General features: G+C 37.2%; 1 protein-coding gene across 1 annotated transcript in view; it reads left to right on the top strand.

Moving 5' to 3' along the window:
* Positions 1 to 13,444, top strand: part of PSTK (phosphoseryl-tRNA kinase) — a 184,508-nt gene that overhangs the window by 34,102 nt on the left and 136,962 nt on the right. The window contains exon 2 of the mRNA XM_044056032.1: positions 11,071 to 11,359. Coding sequence (XP_043911967.1) covers positions 11,071 to 11,359 — 289 coding nt within the window. The remainder of the gene's footprint in view (positions 1 to 11,070; positions 11,360 to 13,444) is intronic.

The raw sequence follows: 13,444 nt of genomic DNA, 5'->3' as shown, positions 1-13,444 counted from the left end.
AACGATGTTGATGAATGTGTGTTTGCTGCTTGTGATATTAAAAGTTTATTTTCAGTTATACCCACAAAGAAGGTCTGCTGTGGTTTGGGGATATGATTTCCAGGCATGGTAATATGACTTCAACAGAGGTGGATCTCTTGCAAGAGTTGATGGAAATGGTTTTAAAGAACAACTTTTTAATATTTGATGGGGAAATTTTCAAGCAAAAGCAAGGTGTGGCTATGGGGGCCATTTGTAAAGATTTAGGGGGGGTTCTGAAATTTTAAGAATATGGTTAATTTTGCTGAACTTGCATTGTTTACAGGCAGTGATCATCTTCAAATGCTAACTGGTCTCTTGTCTTTTGAGTCTGACAGTTTAGCACACAGAAATAAGGCTATGAGCGGTTGACAGGCCACTGCCTATAATACAGGGTTTTATGCCATTATCATTTATTTGCCTACTCTGTGATTCTGAGCAAGTCAGTTAACCAGAATGTGCTATTGGGTTTCTCCTGAAAAGGGAACAATTTGTTCAGTTCTCTTCTCCAGGCACCCCATCGAACTTTTTAAACAATCAGGCAGACTATAGGGCCGTGATGTGCAGCGGTTAGCATTGCCGCCTCACAGCAAGAGGTTCTCTGGTTCGATTCTCAGCTGGGGTGCCTTCTGTGCAAAGTCTTCATGTCCTCCCTGTGGTCGAGTTGGTTTCCTCCGGGTGCTCCAATTTCCTCCCACATCCCAAAGACATGCTGTATGTGGATTGGACACTCTCTAAATTGGCCCTAGGCATGAGTGTGTGCATGTGTGTACCTTCTGTGGAAGGTTGAGCGCCGGTCTGGCAACTCAACACCATAAAACTCTGCTGCCAATCTTTCTGCGGACCATTGTTCCACTGTGGCAACCCCTAACCGGAAAAGCCAAAAAAGAAGGCAGACTATAGGGGTACATAAACTGCTCACAGCAGCACACAAGGTGTTATTTATTTTCATTATCTTGACTTTTTTGTATTAATGTAATACATTTTGATGATTCAGCAGAACTTAGCTTGTGATGTTTACAACACATTTTTATGATTTGTTATACAATGGGAAGGAAAGACCCCCCACCCACCCACTAGCCCATTGTCAGCAAGTACAGCATTCGGTTTCCCTTTTGTTTTTTTTCCCTCATCCCGAGCTTCTCTAGTATTTCCGTTATTGTCAAGATTAGTGTTTCTTTTCTTTCTTTCCTAGATCATCTGTTATTGAAAAGACAACAAGGAGAAGCAGATTAAAGAATCTCTTAATGAATTTGCTCAGAAAGAACACAATTAAAGCTTAAGATGAGTGAGTAGTGTGCAGTGCAAACGTAGTATGTTGGGGTCTATATTAAAAGAATGAATGTTACAAATTGTGAACGCTCAGATGAGTGAAAATGCCACAACTCAAAAATGTTATTGTGGGGAGCTGCGTCTCTCACATCCCCCGCTAAATATATATTCCAACTCCGAGATCACACTACAGTGAAGAAAGGGCAAATATTCTAATTATCACTGTACTGCAATAAAAAAAAAAAAATTCAAGTTGCGGCATTTTTGCTTATCTGAGCGTTCGCAATTTCTAATATTCGTTGTTTTAATATAGACCTGTATGTTGTATGTTCTACGGTTTTTCATAATGCTCCCATTATGAGCGAATCTTCTTAATGAGATTTTGAATGGTGCATTGCCTTCTCGTTTGAAGGCGGGATCTCCAGCGTCTAATATAATTAATTCCTTTGCAAGTGTTACACGTGTGTGTTTGTGTGTGTATATGTTTTGTTTTTTTTAAGAAATGCTCTCATATTATCAATGTTAAGATGCTTTTGCCTGCCATTTTCATTTTTTTTAGACTTTGGGCCTCAGTGTTTTAATCTTTGACTCAATTCGCAGATGGATTTGTTTGAGAAGGTACGATGAGCTATAGTAATTTGCTACTGAGTGCATTTTGAATGCTAAAAGTTGTAGTACTGGGAGGTATGAGGGAAAGACATACAAAATAGCAAAATGCAGATTACAAGCAACTTCAGACCAGTGACAAGTGGAGTACCACAGAGTTCAGTCCTAGGCCCTCTCCTGTTTGGTATCTACTTCTCTGAAGTACAGGCTAACACAGAAGGTCTTTGGCTAACAAAGTTCGCAGATGACTGCAAACTAGGAGCAATAATCAAAACTGCTAACGATGTGGACATCCTACAAAAGGGCCTCACTAAGACAGATGCCTGGTGTCAAAGCCATGGCCTCAAGCTCAATGCCAAAAAGTGCATTGTCATCCCTTTTGGTAAAAATTCTGTACCCATGAACTACCACATAGGCGGTAGTCTACTTAACACCGAAAGTGTGATAAGAGACCTTGGGACACAGGTGGAAAGTAGTCTGTCCTTTGATAATCGCATTGCCACAGTAGTCAGGAAATCCTTCTACGTGGCACACCTCATCACAAAAGGTTTGTCATCCAGGAAAAAATAGGTAATTGTTCCCCTCTACTCATCACTCATTAGCCCCATTATAGAGTACAATGCCCCTTTTGGTATGTACCTCACAAGACATCTACAACAACTGGAAAGGCCACAGAAAAACCTCACAAAGAGGATTAACAGCCTCAAACAGATGCCCTACGCAGACCGTCTCAAAAAAACTCCAGCTTTACTCTGTCGCATATCGCCTACTCGGAGGCGATCTCTGCCTAACATACAAAGCAATGTCAAACCCAGAGCTGTTGGACATGCTCCATGTAAAGAAATCCCAATCCCTCTGAGCTACACGCTTTAGGGACCTAAACCTTGTCACCACAATAAACGGAACATGCTGGAGGGATAGATTCCTATCCCAGAGAGTTCCCATACTCTGGAACAAACTACCTATCTATATCAAACAAAGCTCCTCATTAGCACTCTTCAAGAAAAATCTTGATGATTGGATGGGAGATGGGAAATTCACCCCAGGGATCACTTCTGTGGCTCTGCTTTACAGGGGCACAAGAAAATAATTTTCTTGGGTGGCAAAAGCCAGGGTACTGTTTGGCTAGGCTTATATAGGCCCTGGGGCCAATAGCCTAGTACCTACCTATGTTTGAGAGCACATGCAGACCAACAGTAGTGCAGCGACAGTAAAATAGCAAAATGTAGCCCGTCAGATTGTACAGTTGGAGATATTAAGGAAATGTAAACTGTTCCTCAAAAGAGCAAATGAGAATGAAGTTGAGGCCAGCAGAAGGGAGGTGAGTGTTAGATATATATTTTGAGATTTGCTAGTTAGATGCATACACTTCTGTTTGCGAAAATATATGCAGAATAATACAGTCAGTTACATGCATATATTTCTGTTTGCTGGCATACATATATTAAACAGTTAAACTGTTCTCAGCTAAAAATCAAATAAATAAAACGGCATTCATCTGTAAATGTAACATGAATGTTCAGGTTCTGGTACATCTTGAGAAAACTGCTGATAAGGATACCTCCTTAAAAGAGGCATTCAGTTATGTGTAACAGGCTTCAAGAAAGATAAGAAATTTCCTGAGACACAGGTGCAGGGAGTATGGGAAAGCTGCTTTCATACAGAAACATTCACAGTAAATTCACCTTGAAACAGAACAGACTGTATGACATCAGAGGATACCAAAGTAACAAACTGCACATTCCAAAGGTATGACTGTTCTAATGGACAGGGTCTGAATTACAGAAGATAAAAGGACAGTAAAATTGAATGATGTGAGGTCTGATTTTTTGTTAGATCTGAGCAGTGGAGATCTTTCATGCTGTATGAGAAGAAAACCTGAAAAAGTAAATGTAAACTGCACAGTACTGTGTGTCGTCTGTTATAGACAAGTTCTTTTAGTAGTTCTGTGCAAGAAAGATAATATACTGCTGAGAAGGTTAATAGTCTGCAAAGTTTATGTGCACTAACCAGACTGTTTCTACAAGGCATTGAAGCATTTAGCACATCTGACAAACATCTGCCTTTAATTATACTTTGGTTTCAGCACAAAGACTAGGCACCAACACAGAAGCTGCAGTCGGCAGTATCAGTAAGTAAGTAAGACAAAACTGGCATCATTCATTTTAAATAATGTTTCAGTGGGTGGAAGTAGAACAACAGTGAAGCAAAAGAAGTGGGTTGCAACTGTAGGGTCTGTTTGGAAGAAAAGTGAGACAGAGGATGGGATAATTTATGGAAATAAATCTGCTAGGTAAAAAGGGAGAGGAGCAAGGTATCTTGCAACAAAAGCTACCTGTAAAGCACCTGAACTGCTCTTTAGGATAAGATCGCTCTATCAGTGCTGCAGTGCAGCACTTGAGTCGTGAGATAGCACAGGTTACTAAAATAGTTGGGTGAGGTTGTACAAGAAGTGTAGAGGGTGGGAGTATAGTACAGTACAGTACAGAGGAGTGGTTAAACTAGATGTTAAGGGTACAGTTCCAAAGCCTGTCAAAGCCAAATTAGAAATTACAAAAAGCTGTCTATGCAAGTTCTAGGGGAGCAGGAAGTAGTGTTATTGAGAGAAAAATAAGTCCATGAGGCTAGGAAAGATAGATATGGGAAGGACCCAAAAAGGAAAACAAATGTAATGGTAGAAGAAGTCCAGTTTTGGATCTTGTAAGTAATCAGGGGGTGCAGGCATACCTAGACAGTTTGCCTGTTTTGGGGCCTAATGGCATTAGATCAAGGGTAGGGCCAGACTCCAATTCTCTTTGTTGCTGAAAACAGTAAATGAGGATATTTACAAGAAGTGCAGAACGTACAGAATGTGGGTTCTGTAAGTATTATAATGTACTAGATGTCAAGTGACCAGATTTCAGAAGTCACATTCCTAAAAGAGGTAGTTTGAAAACATTTTATAACTCCTGTGAAATTTACTAAAAGTTGTCAGCAGTGATTTATATTCCAGGTTGCCTGTGGTTGTGGGTGGGAGGAGTATCAGACAAGTTACCTGAATGTAGAAGTATATAACTGAGGAAGTTAGGAGTACTCTGAACTAATTAAAAAAGTCTGCTATTTCTGTAAACTGGAGCAGTTGAAAGAAGTTGTTTATACAATGTGCGGGTGAACTGCTGTCTGATAAAAGCTGCATGTAAGTGCTGCGTATGGAACTGCATTGTGCTACTTTTGGTTCTACAAACTGAAGCTTCTAAACCTGAGCCAGTAGTGAATCTAGGCTCAAGTATTGTGTTTTGGTGAATCTGTTTCTAAATCTTGAAAGATTATTATCTTGAAATCCAAAATACTGAAGCCAAAATCCTGTAAGTTCAAAATACTGAAAACTAAAAATACTGAATTTCATAATATTGAAAAAAACAACACTTAAAATATTCCAATACAACAACATAACAAAACATATTGCTCTTCTCCAACTATAAGCTGTGGCCCCCACACCCCCTGCTACTTAAATATATCAACTCCGAGATCACACTCCAGAGAAGAAAATGGCAAACATACCATTACGTGCTTCATGACTGCATATTGTAACCTTAGTCATGTTCCCTTTTAATTTGCTATACAACAACATAACTCATCTTAGTGTAGTAAAGTGCGATCTCGGAGTTGATATATTTAAGTAGCAGGGGTGGAGGGGCCGCAGGGGGGGCTTGCCCCCCCCCCTGCTAAGAGTTGGAGTAAACTAATATGTTTTGTCTTTTATTTGTTTCTCTATGTACTTCCGCTGGAGTATAGTAAGTGTTAGTATCCTATAGTGTTTTTCAATATTATGAAATTCAGTATTTTGAGTTTTCAGTATTTTGAACTTTCAAGATTTTGGCTTCAGTATTTTGAATTTCAAGATTATGAGCTTTCAAGATTTAGAAGCAGACCCATTTTGGTGGTGTCTATATCACATAGTCGAAGTCTTAAAACATTGAATCTGATATGGTCGAGACCATATCATTGATGTTTTAAAACTTTGAATACGTAAAAAAATAAATAAATAAATAACTTATATAAATGTTTCAAGCAGGGTGGCTTGCCCCCCTCCTGCACCCCCCACGTGGGGGGCTGTGCCACCTACGCCCCGCGCTACTTAAATATACCATCTCTGAGATCGCACTACAGTGCAGTAAAGGGAAATCTTCCCTTACGGAGATTTCTGTTAAAACGTTAGATGTTTCAAAACTTCGAAGATATGGTGCCGACCATAATCAGTTTCGAAGTTTTGAAACTTCAACGAATCAATATAGACCCTTTTGGTTCATCTCCTCCCCAAGTAAAAAGTGGAGAACTGTTCCCGTTATTGTCCTCTGAATAAAACGAATATTTACCAGAAAGTCTGTCTTCAGATGCTGTTTTAATAATCTTAATTTGTCACATTGGAGGCTCAGCAGGCAAAAGGAAAATTTTGCCATGTTAATCCCTCCCCCAGAAAAAAGTCCAGGCTGCTTGCAGTCCATTCGAGTATCCCTTCTCTGCATCTGGATTGTACTGCTGTTTCTGTTTTAGTGTGTATGTGTGCATGTGTTTATGCATACATGCAGATGAGGGGTTTGACTTGTGAGGATTATCCATTTTTTTTCCTGGTGCTAGTGAAGCTTCATAGTAAGAAATCCATTGGCTGAAGTCCTAAACAGTGTTTGTTTGAACTAGAGGTACTGTGAAACAACTTAAAAATACTGATGCACAAAATAGAATCCCATTGCCACTTCTACATTATTCTGATTTCCCTGTGCATGTAGAGGAAAAGAGAATGTTGCGGCAGAAAAAGGGTGAGTACACTGAGACAGGAAAAGTCTGCTGGGGATGCTTTGTTGCATTTGAAAGAACTTTGCTAGAAAAAAGAACCTAAGCAACCAAAACAAAAGGTCATTTGTATTAAATGAAAGGGTTGAGAAGCAAATTGCTGAGTGCAAAGAACTGTGCTGGGTGCACAGTACAATGATTGATAACATTCAGGAGTGGATGTCACCTGGTGCCACCATCTTGGTCTACACCCTATTTTAACAGTAGTGGTTTTGTTTGAAAGAAGTTGCAAGGTATGGTGTTTGTGCTTCTTTTTAATATTGGTGAATTCTTTGGAAAGACTAGTGATCTAAACAGTGCTCCTGAATGGTTCACAAAGGGTTTTAAAGTTGGCTTCATTAATAAATCCTGAATGGGACAGTAAGAAGAGCAGTTATGAATTGTATATGAAATGCATTCAGAAGTGCAGTACAAATTTGGAATTAAATGCACTAATATAATTGCTTAGAGAACTGAACATTTACAAACCAGGTCATGTCTGTTTGGTATTTTGATCCAAACACAAGCCAAACTGCTGACAAATTTAGCATGACACAACTAACTGAACGTGCTGGCAGTTGTTTTGTGAGATTGCATTACAGTGAGGATTAGTGAATTTGCCCTTTCCCCACTGTAGTGTGACCTTTGCATTGGTGTATATAATTGAAAAGGGGATGCAAAGTGGCTTGCCCCTGCAAAAAAGCATTTTTTCTTTTGTTTCTGTTTTTTGATCAGCTGGTGATCAACAAGTTGTGCTTAATGAGTTGCTGTTCAGTGGATGTCTTTTTTGACGTGTCGATGGACATCCATATATATGCGTGTTTTTATGTCTCTCTTAAACATATTTTTTAGTCAAAAAATGAATCGGCAAATATTTTGCTTGATTTATGTTTTGCAAACAGTATGTGCCAGTGTTTGTGTGAGATCGTCGGACAGTGGTGGTTCAGAGAGTTTTCGCTTTTCCCCAATTGTGGGTGATCTTGGAGTTGGTATATGTTAGTAGTAGGGATGTGTGGATGAAGAGGGTCTTGCCTCCACATACAAAAAAAATGTTTTGGTGATTTGGACCTTTTTGAACTGTTTGCGTAATTGAGTAAATGGTTTGATATTTTGTATTTAGTTACATTTAAATGACACTCTCTAAAATGTTTACCCCTAGATGAGGCTGTCAACCACTTTAACCACATCTTTAACTCTATTTACCCACACATAAGAAAAATGTTAAATCCACTATTGTCCCTCGCATGTCAATAGAAATTAAGGAACTAATGTCAATTGGGGAAAATGCTCTTTAACAATCCAGTCTAGACAAAATTATAACACACTTGAATTCTGGTTAAATACATGACTAGGAAAAACAAGCAAATTTTCTTTAAACCAGCAACTCTTGCAGCATCAAAATAATCCAAATAGTACTGGGCAGACATTAAAAAGTCTTGTGTCAGAGAAAAGAACACACCCAATTCTTTCCCCCAGTGTAACTGATGTTAACATTGCCTTCACTTTCAACAAGTGCATCATGAGCATCGCTAACATTTTATGCAAAATAGTAACTTTATACCAGGCAACAAGGCCTTACAAAACTTATTTGGCACACTGAACCTTCATGCAAGCAAATGTCACTCAGATACAAAGGTTACTACTAAAGTTAAAACCTGCTTCACTATCTCCTGACCATCTTTCATCTGAATATCTGCATATTGCAGATGATGCAGTGGCCTACCCTGTTGCGATACTGAATAGATCCATGAGTGATTCTTATGTTCCGGTCCTATGGAAGCAGTATTATGTAACATCTCTTCATAAAGGAGGAATAAACAATTCCCTTAGTAATTTTAGAATTATTGCCATGTTGTGCAATCTGTAAAATACTTGAAAAATGTGAACAAAAGCAACTGTTACATCACCTTTATAAATAGCAATTTAACACATACGCAACATATTTTTTTCAAACCTGGATTCAGCACTGAAACCACTCTCTCTATCCTTCTTAAATACTATTAATCATAGTAAAACAAAGATATTTCCACTGCTGCTCTTCTCTTAGACCTGTCTAAGAACTTTGATAGCTTCTCTCACACCCTTCTTTTACAAAGGCTGGGTAATCTGGATCTGGCACAGAAGACATGAGAATAGTTGAGAAAGTATCTGTCTAATTGACACCATGCAGTATAATGGTTCCGAGCAGTTTTCTACCCAATAAAATATGGGTGTTCCACAAGGTTTGATATTTAAACCATCCATCTTGTGAATGGCACACATACCTAGACTGCTGATGTCAGATTAGTACAGCACACTGCCTCCCCTGTTATCTGTACTGCTACCTCCCTCATTTAGTTTTAGCATTCCTCACAGCTTAACTTTCAAAACCTAGAATATTGGCTTAAAGACTAAAATTGTTTATTAAATGCTAGTAAAAAATAAACTAATTGTATTTGGCTCCTGTGAAATCTCAGTTACTTCACAAAATAACACACCAATTGAGTAAATCTCTCATGCCAAACTTTTATGTGTATTCATAGAACATAAACTAAGAAAAATATTGGCTACGTAATCTCAAAAACTCTGTAAAATGTTGAGTATGTTATACAAATTAAAACCCTACCTAAAAGAAACAATGCAATTAAATACAGCCGAAGCTCTGTTACTACCTACATTCCTATATACATTTATCTATACTAATATTCCAAAGACTCACCTACGTATGCCTGAACAAACATACAATAAAACTGTAAAATATACTGCTAATATCCCCCCAAAAAACTCATCATTGTGAAGCACTTAAGATAAACTGTCTAGAGCTAAAATACCTTTTACAATTTAACCAGTTAAAAGACTCACGTAAAATTCTATATAAACCTAGCAAGTATCCACCCCATCCCTAATTTACTTCGAAAATATATGCTTCGCAGTGACTTAAGTTCTCTGACCTAAACTTTTCTAGAAGTTGTGAAATCAGACCAACAGTTTAGTGACTCTTTGTACTCTGTTCATGTAGCCAAGCTGTGGAATCCAGTTCCTCTAGACCTTGGACATGAAAATAAATATAAAACATTTCTGTACATTCTAAAAACATACATACGTTTCACTTGGACCTGTCCTTATACAATTTCGTCTCCATCCATCTTAGTTTCTCCCTCTCTCTTCCTGCACCTTCTTTAACCACGATGCTGTCTACATTCTTTCGCTATATACCGTCATTGTATTTATTTGCAACCTTCATTACTTGTATTTTCTATTGATGTACTTATGCATTTTGCAGTTGTTGTGTATATGAATTCAACAATGTCAATGTACAGTTGATTTTTTTGTTAGCAGCATTTTATAACCATGGAGCATTTCTCCCTAGACAACACTGAAATGGGATTTTAGCTCGTCAGATTTTCCTGGTCAACAAATGGAAATAAATACAATAAAAGGAATATGTATACAGTATATACATGTGTGTTGTTTATAAGACAATGTATTTTGTGTTGCTTTATTATTATTATTGGGACTTTTATTACAGGTACACTAAAACTAAGCCATTACTATTAATAAAACATAATACAATTATCTGGCTTAAGTAACTAGCCTCAAATGTTTACTGCTCAGTTCTGAAAAGTACCTCAAAATATGGATTCTCTCTGCCAGGTATTGCAGAAAACAGGGCTTTTGGGCCTGATATTTAAAAGATGTATGCTTTAATTGTATCGATCATTTTATGCAGTTATGAACAAAAGTGAAAACCTACAGAAAAACATAATTGCTCTACGGTAGTAATTGTTCTTCTAAATGACAGCAGTATTGCTCATAAACCGGTTCCAGCTTCTTTATACATGTATCATCGTGTGACATTTAATGCTTTATACATGTATCATCGTGTGACATTAATATTTGTGTTTCTCTGTTAGCACATGTACTCTTGGTGATGACATTTTCACATTTGTGTTGATTGTCAAGACTGAAGATTCACTTTTCGTAACCGGTGTTGCAGTAATTTGCAAGTGGAATATTAGTGGCATCTGGTGATCATACAGAACATAGCAGTCTATACTAAACTTTTTTTTTTTCATTTTACCTTTTGGCTTTGGTTCCTTATCTTTAGCTGCTTGTTTCTCTCTCTAACCCAGGGTAGAGCTGTAAGCATATTATTTACAGTACTATAACTGTGCTGTTCCATTTACAGTTTCTATAGTTAATCCTGTTCTCTGTTAATAGTGTCGCAATTGTAGTGTTGCATTGTCCATACAGGATCTTTGTGTTCAGTCTGTAAAGGAATTCTGAGCCGTAAATGTTCTAAAATTAAAGCATATGATAATATGTAAGAAAACAAGAAAAAGCCAGCTTTATCTTATTACTAAATCAGATGTTTTTGCTTTCTAGTTGTCATTGTGGAAGTTGTACAGACACAAACTTTTAGGGCACCTTGAACATTTCATTCAGAATACAGCCAGAAATTCTGATATGCTTGACCCAGAAGATGGAATAGATGCAATTTGGAAAAGCATTATTCACTGCCTGGAAGAACAGAATATGATTTCACCAGACAGAAAGGGTGTCGATGCTTGCCAGTACCAGATAAACAAAAAGGAAGGACCACTTGTCATTATTTTAGATGACAATTTCTATTATCGCAGCATGAGATATGAAGTCTTCCAGCTGGCACGAAAATGTATGGAATCTTTTTCTAGTATTGCTAAACTGCCTTTAACTCATCTACAGACAGTTGTGTGTTTACTCAGAAACAGTTTCTGAGAAATTTAATAATACATATTTTAATATTACAAATATCAAGTCATACATTTTATTTTGTTATGCTTAGTGAAGTTTTTACTGTTTTTGATGGGAATATTATTGGACTGAAAGTCTGGCACAGACTCTAAGTTGCTGTATAAAGCAGAACAGTTTGAATTAGTAAAATACATGAACATGTAGTATTCAGCAGTATGTGGGTTACAAACTTCACATGTAAACTGTTTCTAAAATAGCATGAACAACTGTTTTTATCCATAAATTGTTTGCATTGAGACTATAAAGAAAAGCAGACTTTAGTAGATCTTTATGAAGTTATCTGCGATGGAATACAGAAACTGTACACTGCTTTGCATGTTTACTAATGCATTGCTTTATATAGTATATGGCAGTTACAAAAAGTATAAAACCATAGTCAGAAGTAGGTAAGTACAGTACACTTTATCAGTTTCTTAAATGATCAGCAAAGCTAAAATGATGACTTTGACTGTTTTGAGTTTTCATTCTCATGCCATGAACTGAATTCCTTAACATAATGCACAACAGTCCAGAATGCAGAGAAATTGCTATGCTGCTGTTTAAGTCTCCAGCAGATAAAGTTAATGAAAATATACTTTGAGTAACACAGTTACCAACTCTATTTTGTTGTGCCATGTATTGAAAAACTTATTTAACGGGGTATGCACTCCCTCATACACCTCCATGCAGAAGAGACCTCCTTGTTCTTACAACCAAATGTAACCAACCTCAAGGCTGTTTTCAAAATATGATTTGTGTAAACTGTATGACCATTTGACAAGGCCGTGACTTACAATTCTAAAAATATGACATTCCATTTTCATAAGATAAAATCTGGAATTATACCTTAAGTGAACTTTCCAGTTATTACAGTGATTCCACTATAATTTGTAGTACATCTTTATGTTAAAAATTGAAACAGGTTATTAGAATGTAGGAACAATATTAAGAAAGCTGTCCTGTGGAAAATAAGATGCTTAACTATATGCACCTTTAAATAGATGCACCTAAAAGATTTTGCCCCCTTTTTTAAAGACTTAATAGTGCTCACATCCTAAATAGATCAGGATTGTACATGGCAGCCCTGGTGTAAATTTGTGTCAACCCATCCAGTCATCAAGACTAACATTAAACATTGTCAGATTAGTACTATGTTTGACTTGTAGTGGTTTTGTGAAGAAATAGGCCAAATGGAATTGGGTCTTTTATTATTCAAAAAGTGAGACACGGGTCACTTCAAAGCACTGAGTATAAGGAGAATTGTGCTAATGTGTTGGGATATTTGAAGATTCTAAGGTCTTTCTTTTTGTTTGTTAGAAATCTCTGGGTCATTATCAGTTGAGTAATGTGCCTGGATTTGTGCATGCCAGAGGGAACACTATATCCAAATGAGGATAATATAAGTATACAAATAAATATGGTGAATATTTGCTTCAGCCTAAATTCTAAATTCCATAAGTCTCTTCTGTTTTTCCATTATTCAGACAATCCAAATTCAGGATTTACTGTTATTTTCCCCAGTTAAAGAGAAAATTGGTGTCCCTTCCCTTTGATTTAATTACAGAAGTGCGGTAATTTCTAATTTATGGCAATATGTTTATAGCAGCTAGTAGGTCTGATGTAAAGCAGAAACTGTATATGAATAGCTTAGCTGAAATTCTTAATATGTCATGTAACTGAGCTTGAGCTTGCCTTCTGAATCTGCATCATATAAGCTGATCTAGAACTGGACTGTAGTGAGAATTCTGTTTTAAGAATTGCATGTTACTGTCCAACTGAGTAATCAGAAATTTTTAAGCTTTTGTTTAGTGACATTATTTTGCAAGTGTGTCTTTTCATACTGGTTAGGTATAGGAAGCTAAGTATTTCACAAAGATCACTAATTTGGAAGACACTATAGATCCAATGTTTTCTTTTCCATCTGCCTCAACTGTTGGAAATATTGGATCTGACCAAATCTGAAGTCAGCAATATTCAGACTGTTGGA

Source organism: Protopterus annectens, chromosome 14.part0 (genome assembly GCF_019279795.1).
Source record: "Protopterus annectens isolate FY-2018-M chromosome 14.part0, PAN1.0, whole genome shotgun sequence".
Classification (NCBI taxonomy): domain Eukaryota; kingdom Metazoa; phylum Chordata; order Ceratodontiformes; family Protopteridae; genus Protopterus; species Protopterus annectens.
The sequence above is the reverse complement of the archived record's forward strand: the minus strand, read 5'-3'. Positions and strand labels throughout refer to the sequence as shown.